Here is a 19,423-nt window from a genome sequence, read left to right as displayed (position 1 = left end):
ACGAAAGAAGAGAAGGTGAGGACGAAAGCTGTAGGAACACAGCCACTGTGTAGCTCTGTGATCTGCAGCAGTCTTGCCCCCTCTGGAGGAAAGGTGTAACCCAGCCTCAGTCCCTCCTCTCCACCCCCAGCGACACTGTCTCAGGACCAGTTTCAGATCATGGAAGAGGCCACCTGCCCTTCTCCTTATGAGAACAGACACAAATCCCTAAGAACAGTTCTTCCTTCTCCACTAACACGGAGCTGCTGGTAGCACAGGGACCTCAAGACAAGTCTCCCAGCTTTGGGCCTGAGGAGTCCCCACAAACTGACATCACAGAGAATACATCCATGCTTGGTTTCGGCACTCAGCATCATAGGCTGACTCTAGAGGGGGCAAGGAGGTCCAGCCAAGAAGCAAGACCCCTTCGGGATCCAAGACTCACCCCCAGGCTTCTTTCAATGACTGCATCGCCCCCCGCAAAGGTCTTCACTGCCTCCACCCCCAGCCCACCCCAGCCCAGGGCAGCCTCTCCTCTTTCTCTTCCTGGGGCCACGCCCAACCTGTACACAGCACCCTGAATAGTAACTAAGTTACCATGTGCCCAGAGAGAAAGGTAAGCTTGATGTCCCTGGCTTTGGTCTTACTGTCACATCCATCCCCGCCTTCCACTCCGGGGCCGACCTGGCTGTCTACTCCCCTTCCGGCCTTACAGACACGTGGCAGAAAAGCCGACCTCCTCTCCACGCTCCAGCTTTCTAACGCCCTTCCCAAAACACTCCTGGGTCCTCTCCTCAAAGCAACAATGCAGACCCACAGGGCTCCAAGCCTCCAGCCTCCCTTTATTTTGAAGATAGAAAGGTATAACTGAGCCATGGATGCCCGCTTCCCAGAGGGGCTGGGGGACGAACTCAGGGGAGCCCCCAGGAACTCTACCTTCCTGCTGTTCCCCAACAATCCCTATGATGCCCCCGCCGAAAGCTCTGTCACATGCAAGCAAAGCAAGCCTCGGATTAACCATGAGCTTTTCTTTCCCTATGTTTGTCTACATAGTAATAAAATGTACTTTACAGTTCCTTCCCCCAGCCCATCCCAATCCACCAAAAGGCTTTTTCTAACAAAACTGGAAGAAACAGCTCCAGCTATGCACACCTTGGCCCCGAATTCTAATCCTGGCGAGTGACAAAGTCGCCCTGATGCTCTGTGAAGTCTGTTTCCTCCCTGAAGCTATCTTGTCAACCTTTAAAAAGAAAAAGAAAAACCTAGTCGGGAAATTTCACCTGTGAATCCTACCAGGTTTCCTCTGCATGAAAAGGGCAAAGGAAAACAGGTGAAATCAGTTTAACCCCAACTATTTTAGATCTCAAATCAAAAATAAAGACAGTATTGAAAAATATTAATAATGACTCCAGCTCACCCCTGCTTGAGACACCCCCCTGCACACGACCATGGGACATGGGCTCCTCCTCAAAGGGGGCGCAGACCCTGCCAGCCCTGTGGGATGAAGCATCCTTCCCCTGGAGAAAGCGGAGTCTCAGAAGGCCTCTCAGACCCGTGTCTCTGAGGAAAGCTGAGGGAGACAGGCTGGGAGCTCACAGACAAAGTTGACCACCGCGTGCTGGGCAGGGCCCACACTCAACCCCAGCTGGTCAGCCAGGGAATCAAGAAACAGAAAACCCACTTTCCTTATTAAACAGCTTATGGCATCACCTTACCCCTTCCCCGGGCTCCGAGTCACCTAACCTGAAACAGCTGCAGTCTCCAGGCAAGATGCAGGACGAAGGGGCAGGTTACTTCTATGCGAGGCTACCAGATCATCCAAGGGGCGGTTTGGAAGACACCTGATCTCCCACGGACTGGAGCGTGAAAGTCAGAGGAAGCCTCAGAGTCGTCACTGCAGTTGTTCAAGGGCAGAGCGCAAAGGACACCTGGTCCTTAGAAACAGCTGCACCCCACCATGCAGACATTCACGAGCACACCCTCTCGTACATGCCCACACTCAGCGCTTCAGGGTGTGCCCGTGACATCCCTGCCTCCGTCTCGTGGACAGAGGGAAATGTATTCTGCCAGTTTCCATCGCAATCCTTACAGGAAGCACTGAGCCAGCTCCCCAAGGTGCAGCAAGGCTGCCAGTCTCCATGCACACTGTCACAAGAAGGAGGCCCTCTTGGGAGGAGAAATGAGTCCAAAGCTGTTGAGAGAGAGGTCGGCCTTATGTCCTTCCCCAGCTTTGGGGACACCCAGCCCAGCTGCCACCCAGTGGCCAGCAAAAAGCACAGCTCCAACCATTTGGTCTTATCTGCTGAGGTACAGGGCACAGCCAGAGAAAGGAAGGAAGGAAGAAGTCAGCACCTTTGTCACCACTGGGGATGGCTCACGGGCTGGGCCCTGTATGCCACTGTAAAGCAGCAGAGCCTTCCCCTATCTCCTCTTCTGTTGTAACCTCGGGGCCTACAGTCCCAGCACGGGGCTCAGAAAGGGTGGCCTAGTTCACCCTGAAGACACACAGCCCTGACGTCTCACGTACAGTCCAGCAGGATCTGCTCTGCTCAAGAAACAGCCACCATGAGAGTGCGCACAAAGGCCACAACCGACCCCAGGGCCCAGAGGAGGTGCCCATGTGTCCCCTGTCGGGCACGGTGGCAGAGGTAGTGCTGCCTCAGGAAGGAAGCAGAGTCGCTGCTTCGCTGGAGCTGCCGCCCGGAGGGTGGCTTGGACTTGGACTCGGTGCCCAGCGAAGTGCACTGGCCAGATGGCGCAGGCGCCACCCGGGGGCTGGGCAGTGGACATGGCGAGGCCACAAGTGCTGCCCCTGCCACTCCTTTCTCCACGACGTGTCGCGTTTGGAAAGAAACTGTGGTTTTTGTGACTTCTGAGGCAGAGCCTCAAGGGTGGAATTGGTCCCCACTCGCTGGGCAAGAGAAGGAAGCACGGGGCGGGTCTGCGTGGCAGCGGATTCACCCCTAGGATGGAAGCTCCCAGGGATGGGCATCTACCTGCTCTCGGGCCGCCTCGCCTGGGTCACCGGGCTGAGAGCCACAGAAGTCTCCAGTGCTTTGGCTGGGCCAACATCCAAGCAGGTATCTGGGGACAAGGGATGTCCCCAAACCCACCAAGACAGCAGCACCAAGAAGGAAGTACTTGGCGGAACCTGATAGCCCCCTCGATTCTCGGGTGGCCGGAAGAGCAGGCTCCTGCACGAGAGGAGGAGAAAGACGCCAGACGCACCCCAGCCACACTGAGGCCTTCTGCCCTGTCAAGGGCAGCGCCGTTACCTTACTGGAAGAGAGAGATACATCTGTAGTCGCTGTAAGACGACCTCGCAGAAGCTTCTGGGTGCTAAGAGTCTGAGTTAGGACAAGAATTCGGCAGGGAAAGGATGGAGCCTGGCTCCTGCCTCCCACCCCTTCCAGCTTCACTCCCAGGCCTCAGCCAGTTCTATATAAACAGACCTGGGGGAATAGGGGCCTGAGCACCCCCAGAACCCAGAATCTGAGGCCCCCCAGCTTTATCTGATCCCATCCTGTGGGAGCTCAGGTCTGCGGCGGGCTGCACGTGGGAAGCATGGAGAGGAGCGCGGGCGGGCTCCCCACACGTGGCAATTAATCAATCTGGGGAATTAGCTCCCACAAAAGGAAAGGAGGAATCCAATCAGGGCTTTGGAACAGCGCTCCGGAGGGTGCGGAGCCAGGCTGGGATATAAATAGAGCCACGGCGCCTGGTGCTCGGCACAGATGGCTCCAGAGTGGGAGGCCCTCGGCCACAGGGCTCCAAGCCTGGCTGGACCAAGGGGCTGACGATGAGCTTGAGTCCGAGCACAGGGCCACCTCCCGGCCCCGCTGCTAAGCAGCCTCTACTTCTGAGCCAAACCATGGAACGAAGAGAGATGCCTGCCTGGCCGCTCACCAGCCACCCTTCTTCACCCAGAACCAAGAAATAAAGGCTGTGTTTAGTTCTGTGGTAACTCACTGCTGAACCCCCCAAAGCAGGCAGCAGGAACCATGGCAAGCCCCTGCTTCCACTCTGAATGGGAGAAGGTCAAGACAAACGGGGAATTCAGCTGAGAAGGCATGAATCCCACTTCAGAAGGACTCACTCCCGAGACAGAGACACCAGGGCCCCCGCGAGCCCCTCACAAAGCCCACATGCCAGCTGCCCTCTCCCTCCTCCTTCCATTGACCACAGAAGTAAACAGCGTTTGCTTCCATGTACATATATATACATAAAGAAACCCACAAACTCCACACATACGCAGTTGCATCTATATCTATATATATGTAGAGTCTGGAAGATGGCAGGAAGTCCAGCCCTCTTTCAGGACTTGAGAAACTGAACAGAAGCAGACAGCAGTGAGAGCCATTGCTTCCTCTTTTGCACTCCAGAGATATTTGAGGAGGTGGGAAAAATCCATCCAGTGAAGAGGGGAAGGCGGGGGAGGAGGCATAGCTCTTCCTGTCCCCAGTTCACTTCCCGAGCTCTACGCACAGCCACGGCGGCCAGTCTGCCCTCAGCCCTCTCTGCTGGACACGAGGCCAGCAGGCCAGGATGCAGAGGAGACACCCGCTCAGGCCAGAGGGAGAACAAGCAGAACCAGGGTCTGAGCAGCCCTGGAAACCAGCGACCAGGCCACCCCTCCACTGGCAGGAGAGGACGAAGCCCCGCACACCCGTCGCCCGTGCCCACCCTTGCCCCTCGGCCAGCATCCTTGCCCAGGGGACGCTTAAGCTGTGGCATCACAGCAGAGTGGCGTGGCCAGGATCGTCATGCTCCACGCTGCTGAGAATTGCCGTCTGGTCTTCCGGAAGCTGGCGGTGGCACAAGTCTGAGAGTCGGGCAAAGGGGTCGGGCCGGGAATGTCTCTTCTTCCTCCGGAGGCAGACAGCTTCGTCGGGCCACAGGACCTGAGAGTTTGGAAGGTTCTGAGCCTGGGAGGCAGAACCATCTGAGGAGGAGCAGGTGAACACACACAGGAAAAGAGAAGACAGTGGTGAAAGGGAGAAGGCAGCCTCACACACCCAGCCGTCCTCTGCAGGGCACGGTGCCCGGCCTCTAGGGTCACACGCCGGAATCACCCAAGTGCAGGATGGGCAGCAGAGGAACCACGAAGGGCCAGTGCCCGGGGCCACCCAAGTGCTGTCCTAGAGCCAGGAGGCAGGACGGCTGTGGCTGTACTTCCTGCAGATTCACAGCTCTAGCCAAGCAACATCTCTTTTTCATCTTCTATTTAATATTGAATATACTCAGTACCTTTTATCTCATATTTCTTCTATGTATCGATATTAAAGAAATATTCATACGTCTCTTTTAGTGCCTCCTGGGTACCAGGCATCATTCTAGGTACTGGGGTTGGGACTCAGCACACTTTTCCCCGCCACCGCCTCCCCCAGGCAGTGATGGGCGTCACACAGATTTTATCCATACGCATTAGAGTCAGGTCTGGCCCACCCTGGACTGCCAGGGCCATCCCTCTGCCTTATGGTCCTTCTGGGGACACAGAGGTAAAGCCCTTGCATTCTAGAAGGTTATACTTCAATGTGGCAATGGGGAGGAAGAGACAAACTATAAAGACTTAAAAACTACAGACATAAAACCGTCAGATACTGCAAGTGCTACCAAGAAAGATAAAATAGGATCACTAGACGGCAAATGAACGAGGCACTGCTTCTACTCTGAAGGAGTAACACCGAGGCGAGTCTCGAATTATGAACCTTCCACAGACCTGGGGGAGAAGTGTTCCCACGGTGTGAAAGCCCCAGGCTGAGAGCAAGCGTGACCTGTTGACCGAAGGAAGGACGTCACGGTAACTCAGAGCGAGCAGAGTCGGTGAGGCAGGAAGGGCGGGCAGAAGTCTGTTCTGATTGCAGGGGGAAGGGAAGCTTCTGGAGGGTTTTAATCAGAAGCGTGTGTGTGCGTGTGCATGCGTGTACGTGTGTGCACACTCCCGGGACTTTCTAAAAATCACTCTGGTCGCTGTGTGAATACACTGCAGGAGCCAGGACGGAGGCAGGAGGGCCAGAGAGGAGGCCGCTGCTCTGGGCAAGGTGAGAGATGGGAATGACTCGTAATTTAGCTTTAGCATTTGAGACAGAAAAAAGTGGTCAGATTCAGGATGTGTTTTAAAAGTTAAGTCAACAGATCTTACCAGATGGACTGGATGTAAGACGTGAAAGGAAGAGGGTCAAGGATGAAGTACCCTGAGCAACTGGGCAGGTAGGAGTGCCTTTTATGAAACTGGGAAAGAACCGAGAAGCACATCTGGATAATCAGTAACTCTATTTTGGACACGGAAAAGGCTTACAGGACATCCAGCTGCATGTGGAGCAGGCACCTGGAAATATGAGACTTGAGCTCATGGACAAGATCTGGGCTAAATACGGGGGGCATTTGCGAGTTGTGGACATATGACAGGAAACAGGACCGCTGCAACCAGAACAACAGAGAATATAGGCATCTCGTGGGACTTTTTTGAAAAAAAAAATAATAATAATAATAGATAAATGATAGGTAGGTAGGTAGGTATGTAGATGGGTCTTAACCTGAAATGGGCTTAAATGGGTTGAAAATTCAGCTTTGGGCTCTAATTTCTCTCCCAAAACCTAAAAAAATTCATTTTCTTTCTCTCCACCTCAGTATTCCAACCTATAAACTAACAGGATAATAATACCACCTGAAGGCTAAGTGAGAACTAAGTGCTCACTGCCTCCCAAAGATTCAAGGGCCTCTGTGTATCACTCTTCCATAACCCAGCCTCTGCAGAAAGTTGCACTCTGGTAGATAAGAAAGACTGGCAAGGAAGCTGTGCAGTGGTCTTCCTGGACGGCCTGTCACAGCACTTCTAAAACCACTGGTAAAAAGAGAGCACGTGATAAATATTTTCTAAGTCTGAAAAACGGCTGAATTATTTTTGCACTATATTAGAAGCTACCTATCGCTGCTGGATAAACATCACACATTTCAGTAGTGGTGTCCTTTTCATGAAATATGGCAATTTCACTCTATCTCATGGAGAAAAGTCTGGCCAGCCCACAGAGGCTGAGTCCATGCCACAGTGACCCCTTAACACTGAGTAGGACCCCAGAATTTCATGTCCAACCAGAGGCCTGAAATGATAAAGAGGAAATATTTAAGGAGATAGGGATATGTCCAAGGCATATGACAGAATGAGAAAGAAAAGTACTATTTATGTTGTTAAAAAATACAGGGGACTTCCCTGGTGGCACAGTAGTTGAGAATCCGCCTGCCAATGCAGGGGATACGGGTTCGATCCCTGGTCCGGGAAGATCCCACATGCCGCGGAGCAACTAAGCCTGTTCACCACAACTACTGAGCCTGTGCTCTAGAGCCTGGGAGCCACAACTACTAAGCCTGTGCGCCACAACTACTGAAGCCCACACACCTAGAGCCTGTGCTCCACAACGAAAAGCCACCATGATGAGAAGCCCGCACACCGCAATGAAGAGTAGCCCCCGCTCGCCGCAACTAGAGAAAGCCCGCGCACAGCAACAAAGATCCAACGCAGCCAAAAAATAAATAAATAATACACTGAAACAATGCCATGTTTTCTAAAGGCGTATGCACAGAAGAGTTCTGAACACACATACCCCCAAGAAGGATGGTTCCCAGGTTGGATGAAACAGAACTGGGAGGAGGATCTGAGACTTTTAACCTTACTTTTCTCATTTTTTGATATGAAAATTCTATTTGTGTATTACTTGACAATTAGTATTAAAGAGAAGCAAAGAACGAGATAAGCTGGAGGAGTCGATTGTGCAGAGAACCCAGGGCTGGGATCCTGAGCCAGACAAGCCCATAGTGGCAGGTCAGGGTGGGGAGAGAGGGGCAGGGTGCTTCTCGACATTTACCGGATCGTTTCTTTGACTTCGAGGAGCCCTTGGATGACTTTTTGGGCTTCTTTATCCGTTGGTATTTCAGAGCCTCCAGCCTCTCAGGTACAGCAGCATTCCCAGGAGCAGGTGGATGTGTCCTGGAAGGGACAATTGGAGAGGCACAGGTCAGCTCCCGGACGAGAGAGCTTAGGAAGAGGAGCTGGAAGAAAGCCAAGTAGCTGACCCAGAGGAGACAGAGCACAGCTCTACGGAGTCCCAGGTGCCCATGACCAGCTCCTTGACACCTGCCTTCCTGCTGCTCCTGGAAGAGAGAACCCCAATGGAGAGCTCCAGCAGTGGGAGGCCTGCTGCAGGTGGACACCAATCTGTAGAGCCATCAGATGGCCTAGGAAAGGGAGAGACAGGCTTTAATGGCGAACCCATCACACGGCACTCAAGCTGGGGCAAGGAAGTCAGAGAAGGAAGCAGCTGGGATGTCTGAAGTTTGTGGATCATCACAGTCAAGACCTTGAAATGAAAAGTAAAGGGGCAGATTAAAGGACCGGAAGAACAACCCCACCCCACTGACTGTCCTCCTCCGGGAAAGACAGGGCCAGGCCAGATGGGAACCCAATGCCCAGTGAAATCATCTCCTCCATCGCCAAGATTCAGGCAGAACCCCGGCAGCCAACAGCAACTAACAGTTGTCGTCCACCAACATTTCAGCAGCAGACTGGGTTCAGGCTTCGTCAGTCATGTGAGAGAACAGAAGAGGATGGAAGTGGATTGTGACGGTGAGAGTGTCCAAATCAGGCAGGCTTGCAAAGCCCTTGATATCCGCAGCAGGTATCCAGTGGATCCATATTTTAAGATTCGACAGAAAAACCAAGGTTATGGGAGAGGAGACCACCTACGTCAGCGTCTCTTTCTGCCCCAGTTGTCGAGTGGGTGTAGCCGTTTGCCTAACAGAGCAACTGCATGGTTAGGACAAAGGCAACAACTTAACTGGAGCCTGTGCTGCCCAGGTGACAAAGGGGCCCAAAGAGAGCTGAGAGGATGGACTGTCTGTGACAGTCTGCGCTTGCTGGAGAGAACTGTTCAAGGATCATAAAAGAAGAAGATCTAGAAGACATGGATCAATGCCATTTCTTCTCAAAGTAAGCCAAACTTGGACCCTGAGGAGCAAGGGGGGAAGAGGGAGACAGGTCGCTCTTTCTTTCCCTCCAGTGCTGGCATTAGCATGCCATCAGGGAAGCAGGGACACTCCAGGACCCTGGTGGATGGGGGCAAGTCACTCTCCCTCCATCCCCACACCTCCCTCTTCCACCTCCCTCACAATCAGTGGTGGGTAAATTCTGACAGGAAGGAATAGACAGCCAAACCTGTGAGGGGAAAAAAAGTCCCCAGTGGTGAGCAAGCAATCCAAGGTTTAAAAAAAAGAAAGAGGGGTGGGAAGACTACAGCGCACCTCCCCAACATCAGATATCGCTGCAGGGATGAGAAAGAAAAACCCACAGACTAACTGTAGATAAGCCTCTGGTTCCTGGGGTTTCTTGCGCTAACTGACAGCGAAGCAACCTACATCTTCTTTGATGGATGCCATCATTCCAGCGTCCTTTAGTAGGTACAGCATGGAGAAGCTCCTCCCAAGTTCAGGTCAGAAACATTAATTTTCAACAGCCCCCTAAGAGCACAGAACTAAGAACCCAGCTACATGCACACACGGTCTCAGAGAGAAGGAGTCCAGCTCACCACTGGAGGTCGGGTCTTCACCCCGAAGACCTGCCTGCCAACTCCCCCTTCCTTCCTCTTTCACAAACCCCACAGCCTACCCATGGAGACCCTGCACAGCAGCAATAGGAAGGAAACTTGGGAGGCAGACAAAGGTTGGAGATGGCCAGGGCATGAGGGAGCATGACTTCCCAGAGCTGATGCAACGTCCTCACCCCCCGCTCATCCTGGACTAACTAAGGCTTCTTTCTTCGTGCTGCCTAAAAGGAAAAAGACACGAATCCACAGCTCAGTTCATCTGCCTCCTGGTCCTGGCCAGAGTCTTCCAAAAGGCCATACAGATGAATGGTGTACAGTCTGAGGAGGTGCATGGCAAGCAAGTGGACCCAGAGTCCAGTGAGCAAACAGCGCGATTCAGGGTGACCCTCTGAGCATGAGAGAAATGGGTACAGGGTGCCCCCGAAAACTCCTAGGGATGCTCCAAGCCAGCTGAAACTTCCAGGGACAACATTATTATTACAAGCAACCTATTACTACTATTACCACTTTTATCATACAGCATTTACTTACCACTTACCACGCCAGGCACTGATCTATGTTCCCTGCAATAACTTTCTTTAACCCTTACAACATCCCTAAGAGGCAAATACTGTATTGACCCCACTTTTCAGATGGAGAAACTGAAGTTAGTTTAGAGAGGTTAGGCAGTCTGTCTTATAATCCAGTTATCATGGGGTAAGAGCCAGGACTCTCAACATCAGATAAACTGCGTGTCCAACTTCTTCCTAAGGGAAACAGGTGCAGAAGCTACACGGAAGGAAAACACTGCTTTCGCATGCACCTGAGCAATCAGCCTGCCCTGCACGCGCTCGCTGCCACAGTCACTGACATCCTCTGCTTCGGTGGCAGAGCCAGAGAAGACAGACCAGGGAGGGCGAAAGCTGGCTGAAGTGACGCCCTGAGCAGCAACAATCCACTGAGTGGGGGAAGCCAATTTTCCCCTGTGAAGCAGCCAAGCTCCAGCTCTTCCAAGGCACCTGCTGTCCACCTGTTTTCGCGTTTGGCTTGGTGCTCAGGCTCAGATGCACGACAGGAGAAGGCTCCCCAAGGCACTGGAACATTCTCCCGGTACAGGAGGCAAAAGATAAAAGCAAGGGTCTGGGAGGACGGGAGGTACAGGGGAGGGGGCAAAATGGGTCTTTATATTCAGCTAATTATGTAGAAAAGTCACATGAAATGTGTCCCAGCAGACATCAAACCACCTCCCTTCTCTGGGAAGGGGGAAGGGGGGGCCACGTCCCCTATCAACACCAAGCCCTCCAGGGGACTTTCAGGTAATGGACTTTTGATGCCGATGACGTTCAGACAGTAGGAGGCTGGGTGAAGCAGCTCCATCCCATCCCTGGAACAAGGGCAGCAGGTAGTCCAGGGCTGACCCATGGGGTGCCCTCCAGGGAGGTGAGGCCGGAGTTCTCTTTCCAGTCAGCCCCAGTTCTTCCAGAACACACAAGAATTCAGCAAACTTGGACCCCATCCCCCAGAAAGTACGAGCATTACTGGAAGGTGAAGTCCTGAAATTAAAGCCCAGGGGCTTCTCCGGACCGTGTTCCCCATGAACCCCAGTTCTCTGTCCCACAGGTGTTTCTTTGTGGTTCACACCTACCAAAGACAGCCTGAAACTGACCTTAACACTCTCTTTTTCTCTCTCTCACCTGTTATAAAATCCATACAAAATCCAAATCACAACGAGATAGCCCCAGAGGCCTTAGTGCCTATCTCTCTGCTCACCCAGAGCAGGGGAAGAAAGACACAGCCAGGTTCAAAAAGGCAAACCACAGGGCAGGACAGTCGAAATCCTCTGGACTTTTCCTGCCCTCCTGCCCCAAGAGCTGGCCGTTACCCCGGCGGCTGCCGTGCCCGGTGACGGGCAGAGCAGTGATGGAGGAGCACTTCCTTCCTGTCCTGAGCGGACACTCTGCCGTCTGACTACAGGACTGGGGTGGAGACCGAGGACACCCCCTCACATCCACGGTGTAGCCAGGACATGGGTGAACCCACCCTCTGCCACAGCACAGCCAGCCAGGAGCCCGGAGATCAGTGCCCACCACTGCGCCCACAGACAGCCCCCCTCTGGTGGGCCAAGTGTGTGGCCTCCGAACTCGGCAGAGGCTTTTACCAACGGGACCTCCTTCCCACGATTCACCCAGTACAAGGGGCCCCAGCACGCTCCCAACCCACCTGCCTCGTGGAGGCCAAGGTCAGTATGAACAGGAAAGGGGATCAGAGGGGATGCAAAGAACAGGGCCGCTACTGGTGTCAGACAGGGAACTGAGAGCCCCATCCACAAAGGGACAGGTCCGAGAAGGGAGCTGGGAGGAGGAGGAAAGGGGAGAGGAGGCGGGGCGGGGCGGGAGCAGAACAGGGGAGAGCGAAGGAAGTGGGAACAGAGCAAGGACACACGTGGACGAGACGAGTCACACCACCTCCAACGAGACCCAGCGGGGACACATGCAAAGGCAGTGTGAGAGTGGCACCCGAGAAGGAGCCTGGCTCCTGCAAGGGCCCAGCAGCCTCCACCCAGAGCTCTCGGCAGGCAGCACGGTGAGGGCCTGACTCCCCAAGTCTGGAGAGCTGGCCGGGCCAGGCGGAAACCACCCTGCGTCGCGCCCCTGGTTTCCTGGTTTACCACAGCAGTGAGAGGGCACCCAGCCCCCGGGTCTGGCAGGCGGGGACACCGGGGAGGGGGGTCACGAACCAGAATGGGGCCCGGACCCAGGCACTTTCCCGGAGTGGAGTGAGAGCTGGGCCTGGAGTCATCACTCCTCTGGGGGCAGCAGGGGGGTCACAACTGGGGGCAGGGAGGAGAGCAGGAAGGTGGAGGGTGGTCCCATCACTGTCACCCCGTTGGCCGCTCCTAACTACACTGTCCCTGGTCTCCCCGAGCTCATGGCTGCGGCGTGGCACCCGGCCAGCCTCACACAATCCCGCGACCTCTGGCTGCAGACACTCTCATGGCACGGCCGTCCTGTTTACGGGAGGCCATCCTTAACGCCCAGAGGAGACCGATGGTCCTGAGTGAGGACCGTTAGCCCTCCTGCCGTCTCCAGGTGGGGAAGGGATGCAGAGACTTCAACCCGGGAAGCCAGAAGCGCCCAGAGGAGGCTCCCTCTCCCACCCGAGTGCCTGGTGCCTGCGTGTGCTTATCGCCACAAGCACGGGCCTGGCGTCCACGGCAAAAGGAAGATCTTGTCAGCGGCCGTGAGACTGAGCAGGCCTTAGGGGACCACAAAAACCTCTCAGAGAGACTTGGCACCCCTCTGGTGTCAAGCTCCCGAGACCTCCACCTGGAAGGAGTCGCCCACGTGGAGAGCAGAGCTGCCTTCTGCCCGGGGGCCTCTCCTCTCCTCCGGCGGAGCTCCTCCAAGACCCCTTCCCGGAGCGGTGGCCCCGGGACATCAGGAGTGGCTACTGCAGGGGCCTTGAGAGCAACGTGAGCCCGCGGGTGAGGTCCACGCCTCAGTCCTGTGACAGCCAACAGGCTGCAGAGCAGGCTCAGGAGTGGTGACCTGCCCCTGCCCTCAGAGGACGACAGGTGGCCTGGTCCTGAGAAGGACCTGGCTGGCGAGGAAGGGAGCAGGGCCGTAGCCCAGCTGCGTGCTCCTGGGAGGACCGAGCATCAGCAGGATCCCGAGAGGACAGTGAGGGAGCGGCCACCCCAGGGGGAGGTCTGCACCAGGGGGGCTGAGGGAGGAAGGGGGTCTCTACGCCTGCTACTGGGGAAACCGGGCAGAAAGGGGCCGGTGCTCCGAGACACCACGTGCCCAGCCAGGTTTCCAAGGTGCAGAGGTGCAAAGCGCTCGTAGGCATTCTAGGCCCCTGAGGGTGCATGCAGGGCCCCAAGGGCTTCTGTGGGAAGCTCTGGGCAGCAGGATGGCGAGGTGTCTGAGTGCAAAAACTGCAGGGAGGCTCTGGGAGGGGCTCAGAAGCTGCAGCGAGGCAGTGCGAGCGAGGCCCGGCAGCTGTGGAGCAGCAGGGCGTGGGGACCCAGAAGCCACGCGCCATCGGGGCGGAGGCTGCCGCCCCACAGAGGGGTGAGGGCTGTGGTCTGGATTCCCCTATGGAGGAAGCGCTGGCCCTGCGGAAGCCCGTCCGCTGGTCCGCCCCCTGCCCACCCACCCAGCCGGAGCTCCCTTACCTATTGAGCTGAAGAGAGGCTTGTCTCGACAACACTGCCCAGATAGCTGAGATCAATCAGAAACAAAGCGGTTATCAACATGGGTGCGGGGAACCACCCACGCACACCCAGAGGGAAGGGGAGGAGCACGGGGACCAGAGAACCGACAAGCGAGGCCAGAGAATGGGGTGAGCAGTAAGGAGAGAGACAGAGACCCAGACGGCACGATGGGACGAAGCAGATGAGGGCTGCACAAAGCACAGACGACAGGGCACAGCCCCCCGCATCTCCTGCACAGACAGCACGCAGCTCTCCTCCACCTCCCGAGCTGCTCCCCACCTGAGCCGGGGTGGGAGGTGAGGCTTGTGCTTCCAGGTACCAGAGTGGGGGGGAGGGAAGGGGACAAGGGAAGGGCGCTGGGCTCCCTCCTCTCGACCTCCTCCCGTCTGCCTACCACCAGGCCAGCCTCCTCTGGACTCTGCTCCCCTGCACAGGCGGCCACATCAAGAAGAGACCAAAGGACGGAACCGGGGCGGGGGTCAGGAGGGATGGGGGACTACGGACGGTGCAGACTCTTCCCAGCAAGTCGGGCCAACCCAAAGAGGATGGAGAAGGAAGAGAGACGGACAGAAGGACGGACTTGGGGAGGAAGTAGTGGGAGGAGGAGGGAGGAGAGCAGAAGAAAGACCAGAGAGAAAGAACACGGGCAGGCGTCCAGGCTGACTGGTACCTGGCACACCAGCTGCTACAGTTTACAGTGGGCTCCCCCAGGCCGGCTGATCGCAGGGGCTTGTCTGTCTGTCTGTCTGTCTGCAGCTCCCTGCGAGGCACACAGGTTGGGGTGGGGCGTGTGGCTCGGGCACACGGTTCAGAGGCCTGAGGTTTTGCTCCCAGCCTCCAGGACGCAGCCTCCAGGGAGGCTGGGGGGCCAGGTGGGGGCGGGAGGCGGCACTCACTAGGCTGCTAAGGGCAGGAGGGTGGGGACGGGAGCCTGGTGGTCCAGGGAAGTCAGGCCCCAGGGTCCTGCTATCGAGGAGGAGAGGCCGAGGAAGAAAAGGAGGCTGGATACAAGGTCTCTGGGCCAACCCTGGAACCGCCCAAAGCCAGGCTCACGGGGACGTGGTGGGCTCTCCACTCCAGAAGGCCCCGGGGGACCACTCATGGGGACACACCACACATCCCCTGGCCACGTCCTCTCCCCCGGCCCCCGGATGGCCTCCTGAGAGCTCTGGGCTGGATGGGGAAGATCCCTCATGCCCCTGGCAGGGTACCTGGGCAGGTAAGCCACACCCCCCCCCCCCACAGTGACCGCTCCCTGCCGCTGCCAAGACCAGCGCTCCTCTCCCGAAGGGATGCTGCAGCGTGTCCCGACAAGCCCTGTCAGTCGGTGGATGGAAGGGCGAGGGCAGGGGAGGAAAGGGGAGGAAGATGACCAGGCGGCGGTGGGCAGGAGAGACGGCTCACACTCACCCTGCGGTAGGTAACGGTGGCGGGGGCGGCTCCGGTCTGAGCAGCTCCTCCCCCACCCTCCGAGGGGAAGGCGTCTGTCCAAACACATCCAAGTGGTCCACAGGCCCCGCGGGGCCCGGCGGAGGGGAGGGGTAGCCCGTGGCCAGAGTGGTGAAGCCCGCGGTGGGCCGGTAGCTGGGGCTGCCGCTGCGGCTGCTCTGGGACGGGGAGCCCGTGGACGGCGTGGACTTGCGCGAGAAGCTGACGGCAGCCGGCGGCTGCAGGGCGGTCTCGGACACCTCGGCGGGCTGCAGGAGGCCGGGGCGCGGCCTGGCCCGCGCGGCGAGCTCGGGGGAGCTGGTGCGTGAGCCGAGGGGGCTCTGGGTCAGAGGCGAGAGCCGGGAGGGCTGTAGCACCACTTGATGTAAACTGGGCTCGGCGCGCCTGGCCTGCCGGGGGCTGGGCCGGGGCCGGGGCTGAGGCTCATACCACGGGGTGTCCAGGCCCAGCGCGCTGGGGCCGCCGTGCGCCCCCGGCTCGGCCGGCTCGGGGTAAGGCAACACGGGTATGCCCATGCCTTGGCTGGTGTGTCTCAGCTGTCCCTGGCTCACCAGAGGTTGCACAGGCCTGTCCTGCCACTTGGCGGCGGGGGGCACTGGGGCAGGGCCTCTGCTCGGCGCCTTGCCGGCCCAGCCCTTGGGCGCCTCCAAAGACAGGATGCCCGGGTAGGCTGCGGGCACGGGCAGGGAGGCGGGCGGCAGTCCTCGGGGGAGGCCGGCCGCAGGCTGCAGACTCTCAGCCACATCACACGGGTGCAGCTGGTGGGGGAACACCACGGCCGGGGTCTCCAGTCCCCCAAAGGGGAACTCTGGCCGGCCCCAGGGCTCTGGGGAGCGCCCACCAGTGGGCGTCTGAGTCAAGGGCAGCGTGCTGTTGGAAGCGTTCTCTCCGTTCTCCTCGGGGATGGCGGGGTGGCCGAAAGGCCCCTCGGTGTGCAGAGGTGGCGAGGACATGACAGAGCTCAGGGGGCTGCCCACCTCCGGCATGTAGAAGGGCGGCGGCTCCACCTCCCCAGGGCTGCTGCTGCTGAGGTACCCGTAATACTGGCCGTGGTGGAAGGGCCGGGGAGCGGGCGGCCTGGCTTGGCCAGTGGCCTGGAGCCGGCCCTCCAGGCCGCCAGGGCCCTCCAGGCTGCGGGGCTGGAACCGAGGGCTGTATGCTGGTGGTGGCAGGTAGGACTCCTGGCTGGATGACAGAGGGGTCAGCTGGGACTTGAGGGCAGCCACAGACGCGGGCACCAGCGGGTCTTCATTCTCCTCATCCGACTGGCGGAACTCAGGGTACATATCAGTCTCCTCCGCAAAGGGGAAGCCCTCAATGCGCCGAGCCTTCGCAGAGGGCTCCACCTCGGAGGGGTCCATCACAAAGCGGCCGTCGGGGCCCCTGCTGATGAGCTCGATGGGCGTGGTGGCCTCCGCCTCGGCCTCCGCCTTGGCCACGCTGTACTTCTTGCTGCTGATGGCCCTCTTGGTCTTCTTGTACAAGGACAGCTCCTTCTCCCGCACGGGGCTCAGCATCCTCTTGGCCGCCGGCTGGGTCTGGTCGTCGGAGGACTCGGACGGGGCACGCAGTGTGCGGATGCTCTCGGGGCTGACCTTGCCGGAGGACAAGCTGGGGACAGGGAGAGAGCAGGAGGCGTGAGGAAGCTCAGAGGACACTACTGCTTTCCGTCCTCCCTGCAAAGTGCCACAGGCGCCTAGGAGGACGCCAGTGAGGAGGAGGAATGCTGGCGGGTGGCGTGTGCCAGCGTGAAATACTCTGGCCGACTCTCAACTCTCAACTGTCCAGGCGTGCGCCGTCCACTTTCCAAATGGACACCTCGTTTCCGCGTTTATTCTGCCTGCTCCTATGTTTGCTACCTCTCTCCAGTCACACCTGCAACTTCACTCCCAGGTTGCTCAAGGAATGCAAGCTCATTTTAAGAGTAACTTAAGCAAGGCATATTAAGAAGATACATCTGTTAGGACGGAAAAAAAATCAAAGAAATGAACAGCTCATCTACCATTTTGGGTCATCTACACTACTGCTCCCCCTATTAGTACGGACAACTTAATATTACCGTGCAGATCAATTAAGGGAAAACAGCTTAGAAACACTGTCATGGGGCTGAGCGAGCCCTCCACCCTCCACCCCAGCTGGCCGTACCCTGTCTCTCTGGGGCTAGACCACTTACGGAGACTCCAGGCTCTTCCTGCAGTGCGTGATGGAGAGTGGAGGGTCTGGAGGGAGAAAGAGGGGAGCCCGCTGAGGCCTGACGCCACACAGCCCTCCCCAGCTGTCAGGAGGGCCCAGACCAAAGCCCCGCAGGGAAGCAGCACCCTAGCACCTGGCACTTCTGGGTCCAGGATCACGTGCCCCCACCGGGTCTGCCTCCACCCTTGTTTCGGTCCCAGCCGACTCTCCCACCATCAGAGCAAGTCCCATCGGCAGCTCTGCCCACGAGGTCCCAGTTTCCCTGTTTTCAAGGCGACACCTACCTTTCTTGCGCTTGAGCTTCCGCTTGCGCTGCCTGTTGACAAAGCAGGCGGCCAGGGTGCTGAACAGGATGGCCGCAGCCAGGAAGCATATGGTGGCCACGATTCCAGCCAGTACCGGCCGAGCCAGGCCATCGTCGGTCAGGTCCGGCTGCGGGAAGATGTCTGGGGGGACAGGGGGAGAGCACGGGTTAGACCCTCCCTCCCCAGGGCCCCAGGTGGTCCCCCACCTGTGTAGGAGAGACATCACTAAGGCTCCGCCCTAAAAATGAAGAGGTGGCGTGGCGGGAAGACGGAGAAGAGGGCGTTTACAGAGCCGAGGAATCACTACCTCGCTTGTGGAGAGGAAACACCATCTGTTATCTCTTCCCTGTGGGACGCCAGCTCTGTGATGGTCTGCGCTGGCCCAGCGCCTTACCAGCCGCCCTCACCTACCAGCACGCTCTACACAGAACCCGTGACTAGCTGACTGGACACTGCAGGGGCCTAAGCGTCACGCGGGCATCGTGACTCCCACCAGCCTCCCTCTAGGACCAGGGCCCAGAGGGTGAAACTCTGCAGCAGCAGCGGGGCTGTCGCTGCAGAACGCAGGTGCCCCTTTCTGACCATCACGGTGCAGGGGGTCAGCATGTCCTGGACACCACAGGCACGTGCTGGCACGGATAGGGGCATCAAACAACGTCCTCGTTCTACAGGCAGAAGTGAGCCTCACTTGGTGCCCAGGTTCGCAGAGCTCAGAGTGACAGCCAACACTGGACCAGTCCACTGCGTTACATGTCACCTGACAGTTGTGTTAATAAGTGCTGCTCTACAGGCTCGTCAAAGGGGAAGCCTATGTATCTTGATACATTTGGCCAGAATCCATTGCCATGTCGATGACAGCGAGGGATTAAAACAATCCAGATCATGCTGGCTGGTTGAGTAGAAAATGAGGGCTCAGCCTTTGGAAGTGGGAGGCTTCAAGACAGGGAATGCCAAGGGAGCTGCATTCTTGTTTACCACGGGAACCTCCCGACTGCCGGGAACGAGACATAAAGCCACCGAACGCAGAACAGTTCGTGAGAGGCACCCCCAAACCCTCAAGTCCTCTCTTCTAGCTTGGCTGCAGCTCTCTTCCCTGGAGGGAAGCCAAGACAGAAGTACGCTCGTCTCTGCTGCTACAGCAGGCACCTCCGTGTAGAGAAAAACAGCCCCACAGTGCCTAGTATACGCGACAGAAGTCACAGCCGCTCCCCCCCGGGCTTTCTCGCCCGCCCACCCCCTGCCCTCCCCGCTGCCCCCACATCTCTACCAGGCCCGAGCTCGAGCTTCTTGGCCCACTGCCTCCGAGGGTCTCTGCAAGCACTGCCCGAGGACGTGAGCCACTGCTGGATCACTAAGCAAAAACCTCTTTCCAGACCAAGCGAACCACTTCTGGGAGAGGGACCTGCTACATGTGAGGGAGTGTAGCTGGAGAAAGATGTATAGAAATGGGACCAGAGCCAAGAGAAAGAAAGATAAATGGAGAAAATGCTGGGGAGTTGTCTTTATTTAGCCTGAAAATATCTACGGAGAGGAAGGAATGGAGGAAAACAACACCAAACAGCAATTTTCCAAATGAAACACCCTAATTATGAAGCCGTCTTAACGAGAGGCGTCAGTAAGTACTGCTGACCTGTTTCTGTCTCTTTGCTCCAATTCGCCCCCCACCCCCAAGAGGATGACACCAGAGGAACAGAAATGTTATAGCA

The 19,423-nt window shown here is 57.3% G+C and overlaps 1 protein-coding gene across 1 annotated transcript in view; it reads right to left on the bottom strand.

Moving 5' to 3' along the window:
- Positions 1-4,677: 4,677 nt before the first annotated feature.
- The window catches only part of IGSF9B (immunoglobulin superfamily member 9B), a 41,588-nt gene continuing 26,842 nt past the window's right edge, over positions 4,678-19,423 (bottom strand). The window contains exons 16-20 of the mRNA XM_032640733.1: positions 17,697-17,858; positions 17,393-17,438; positions 15,181-16,830; positions 7,842-7,963; positions 4,678-4,921 (exon numbers count right to left, since the gene is read on the bottom strand). Of these exons, the coding sequence (XP_032496624.1) occupies positions 4,713-4,921; positions 7,842-7,963; positions 15,181-16,830; positions 17,393-17,438; positions 17,697-17,858 (2,189 nt within the window). The 3' untranslated portion in view covers positions 4,678-4,712. The remainder of the gene's footprint in view (positions 4,922-7,841; positions 7,964-15,180; positions 16,831-17,392; positions 17,439-17,696; positions 17,859-19,423) is intronic.

The sequence above is a fragment of the Phocoena sinus genome, chromosome 8, assembly GCF_008692025.1.
Source record: "Phocoena sinus isolate mPhoSin1 chromosome 8, mPhoSin1.pri, whole genome shotgun sequence".
NCBI lineage: Eukaryota > Metazoa > Chordata > Mammalia > Artiodactyla > Phocoenidae > Phocoena > Phocoena sinus.
Note: the sequence above shows the minus strand (reverse complement) of the source record. Positions and strands in the feature narration are given on the sequence as shown.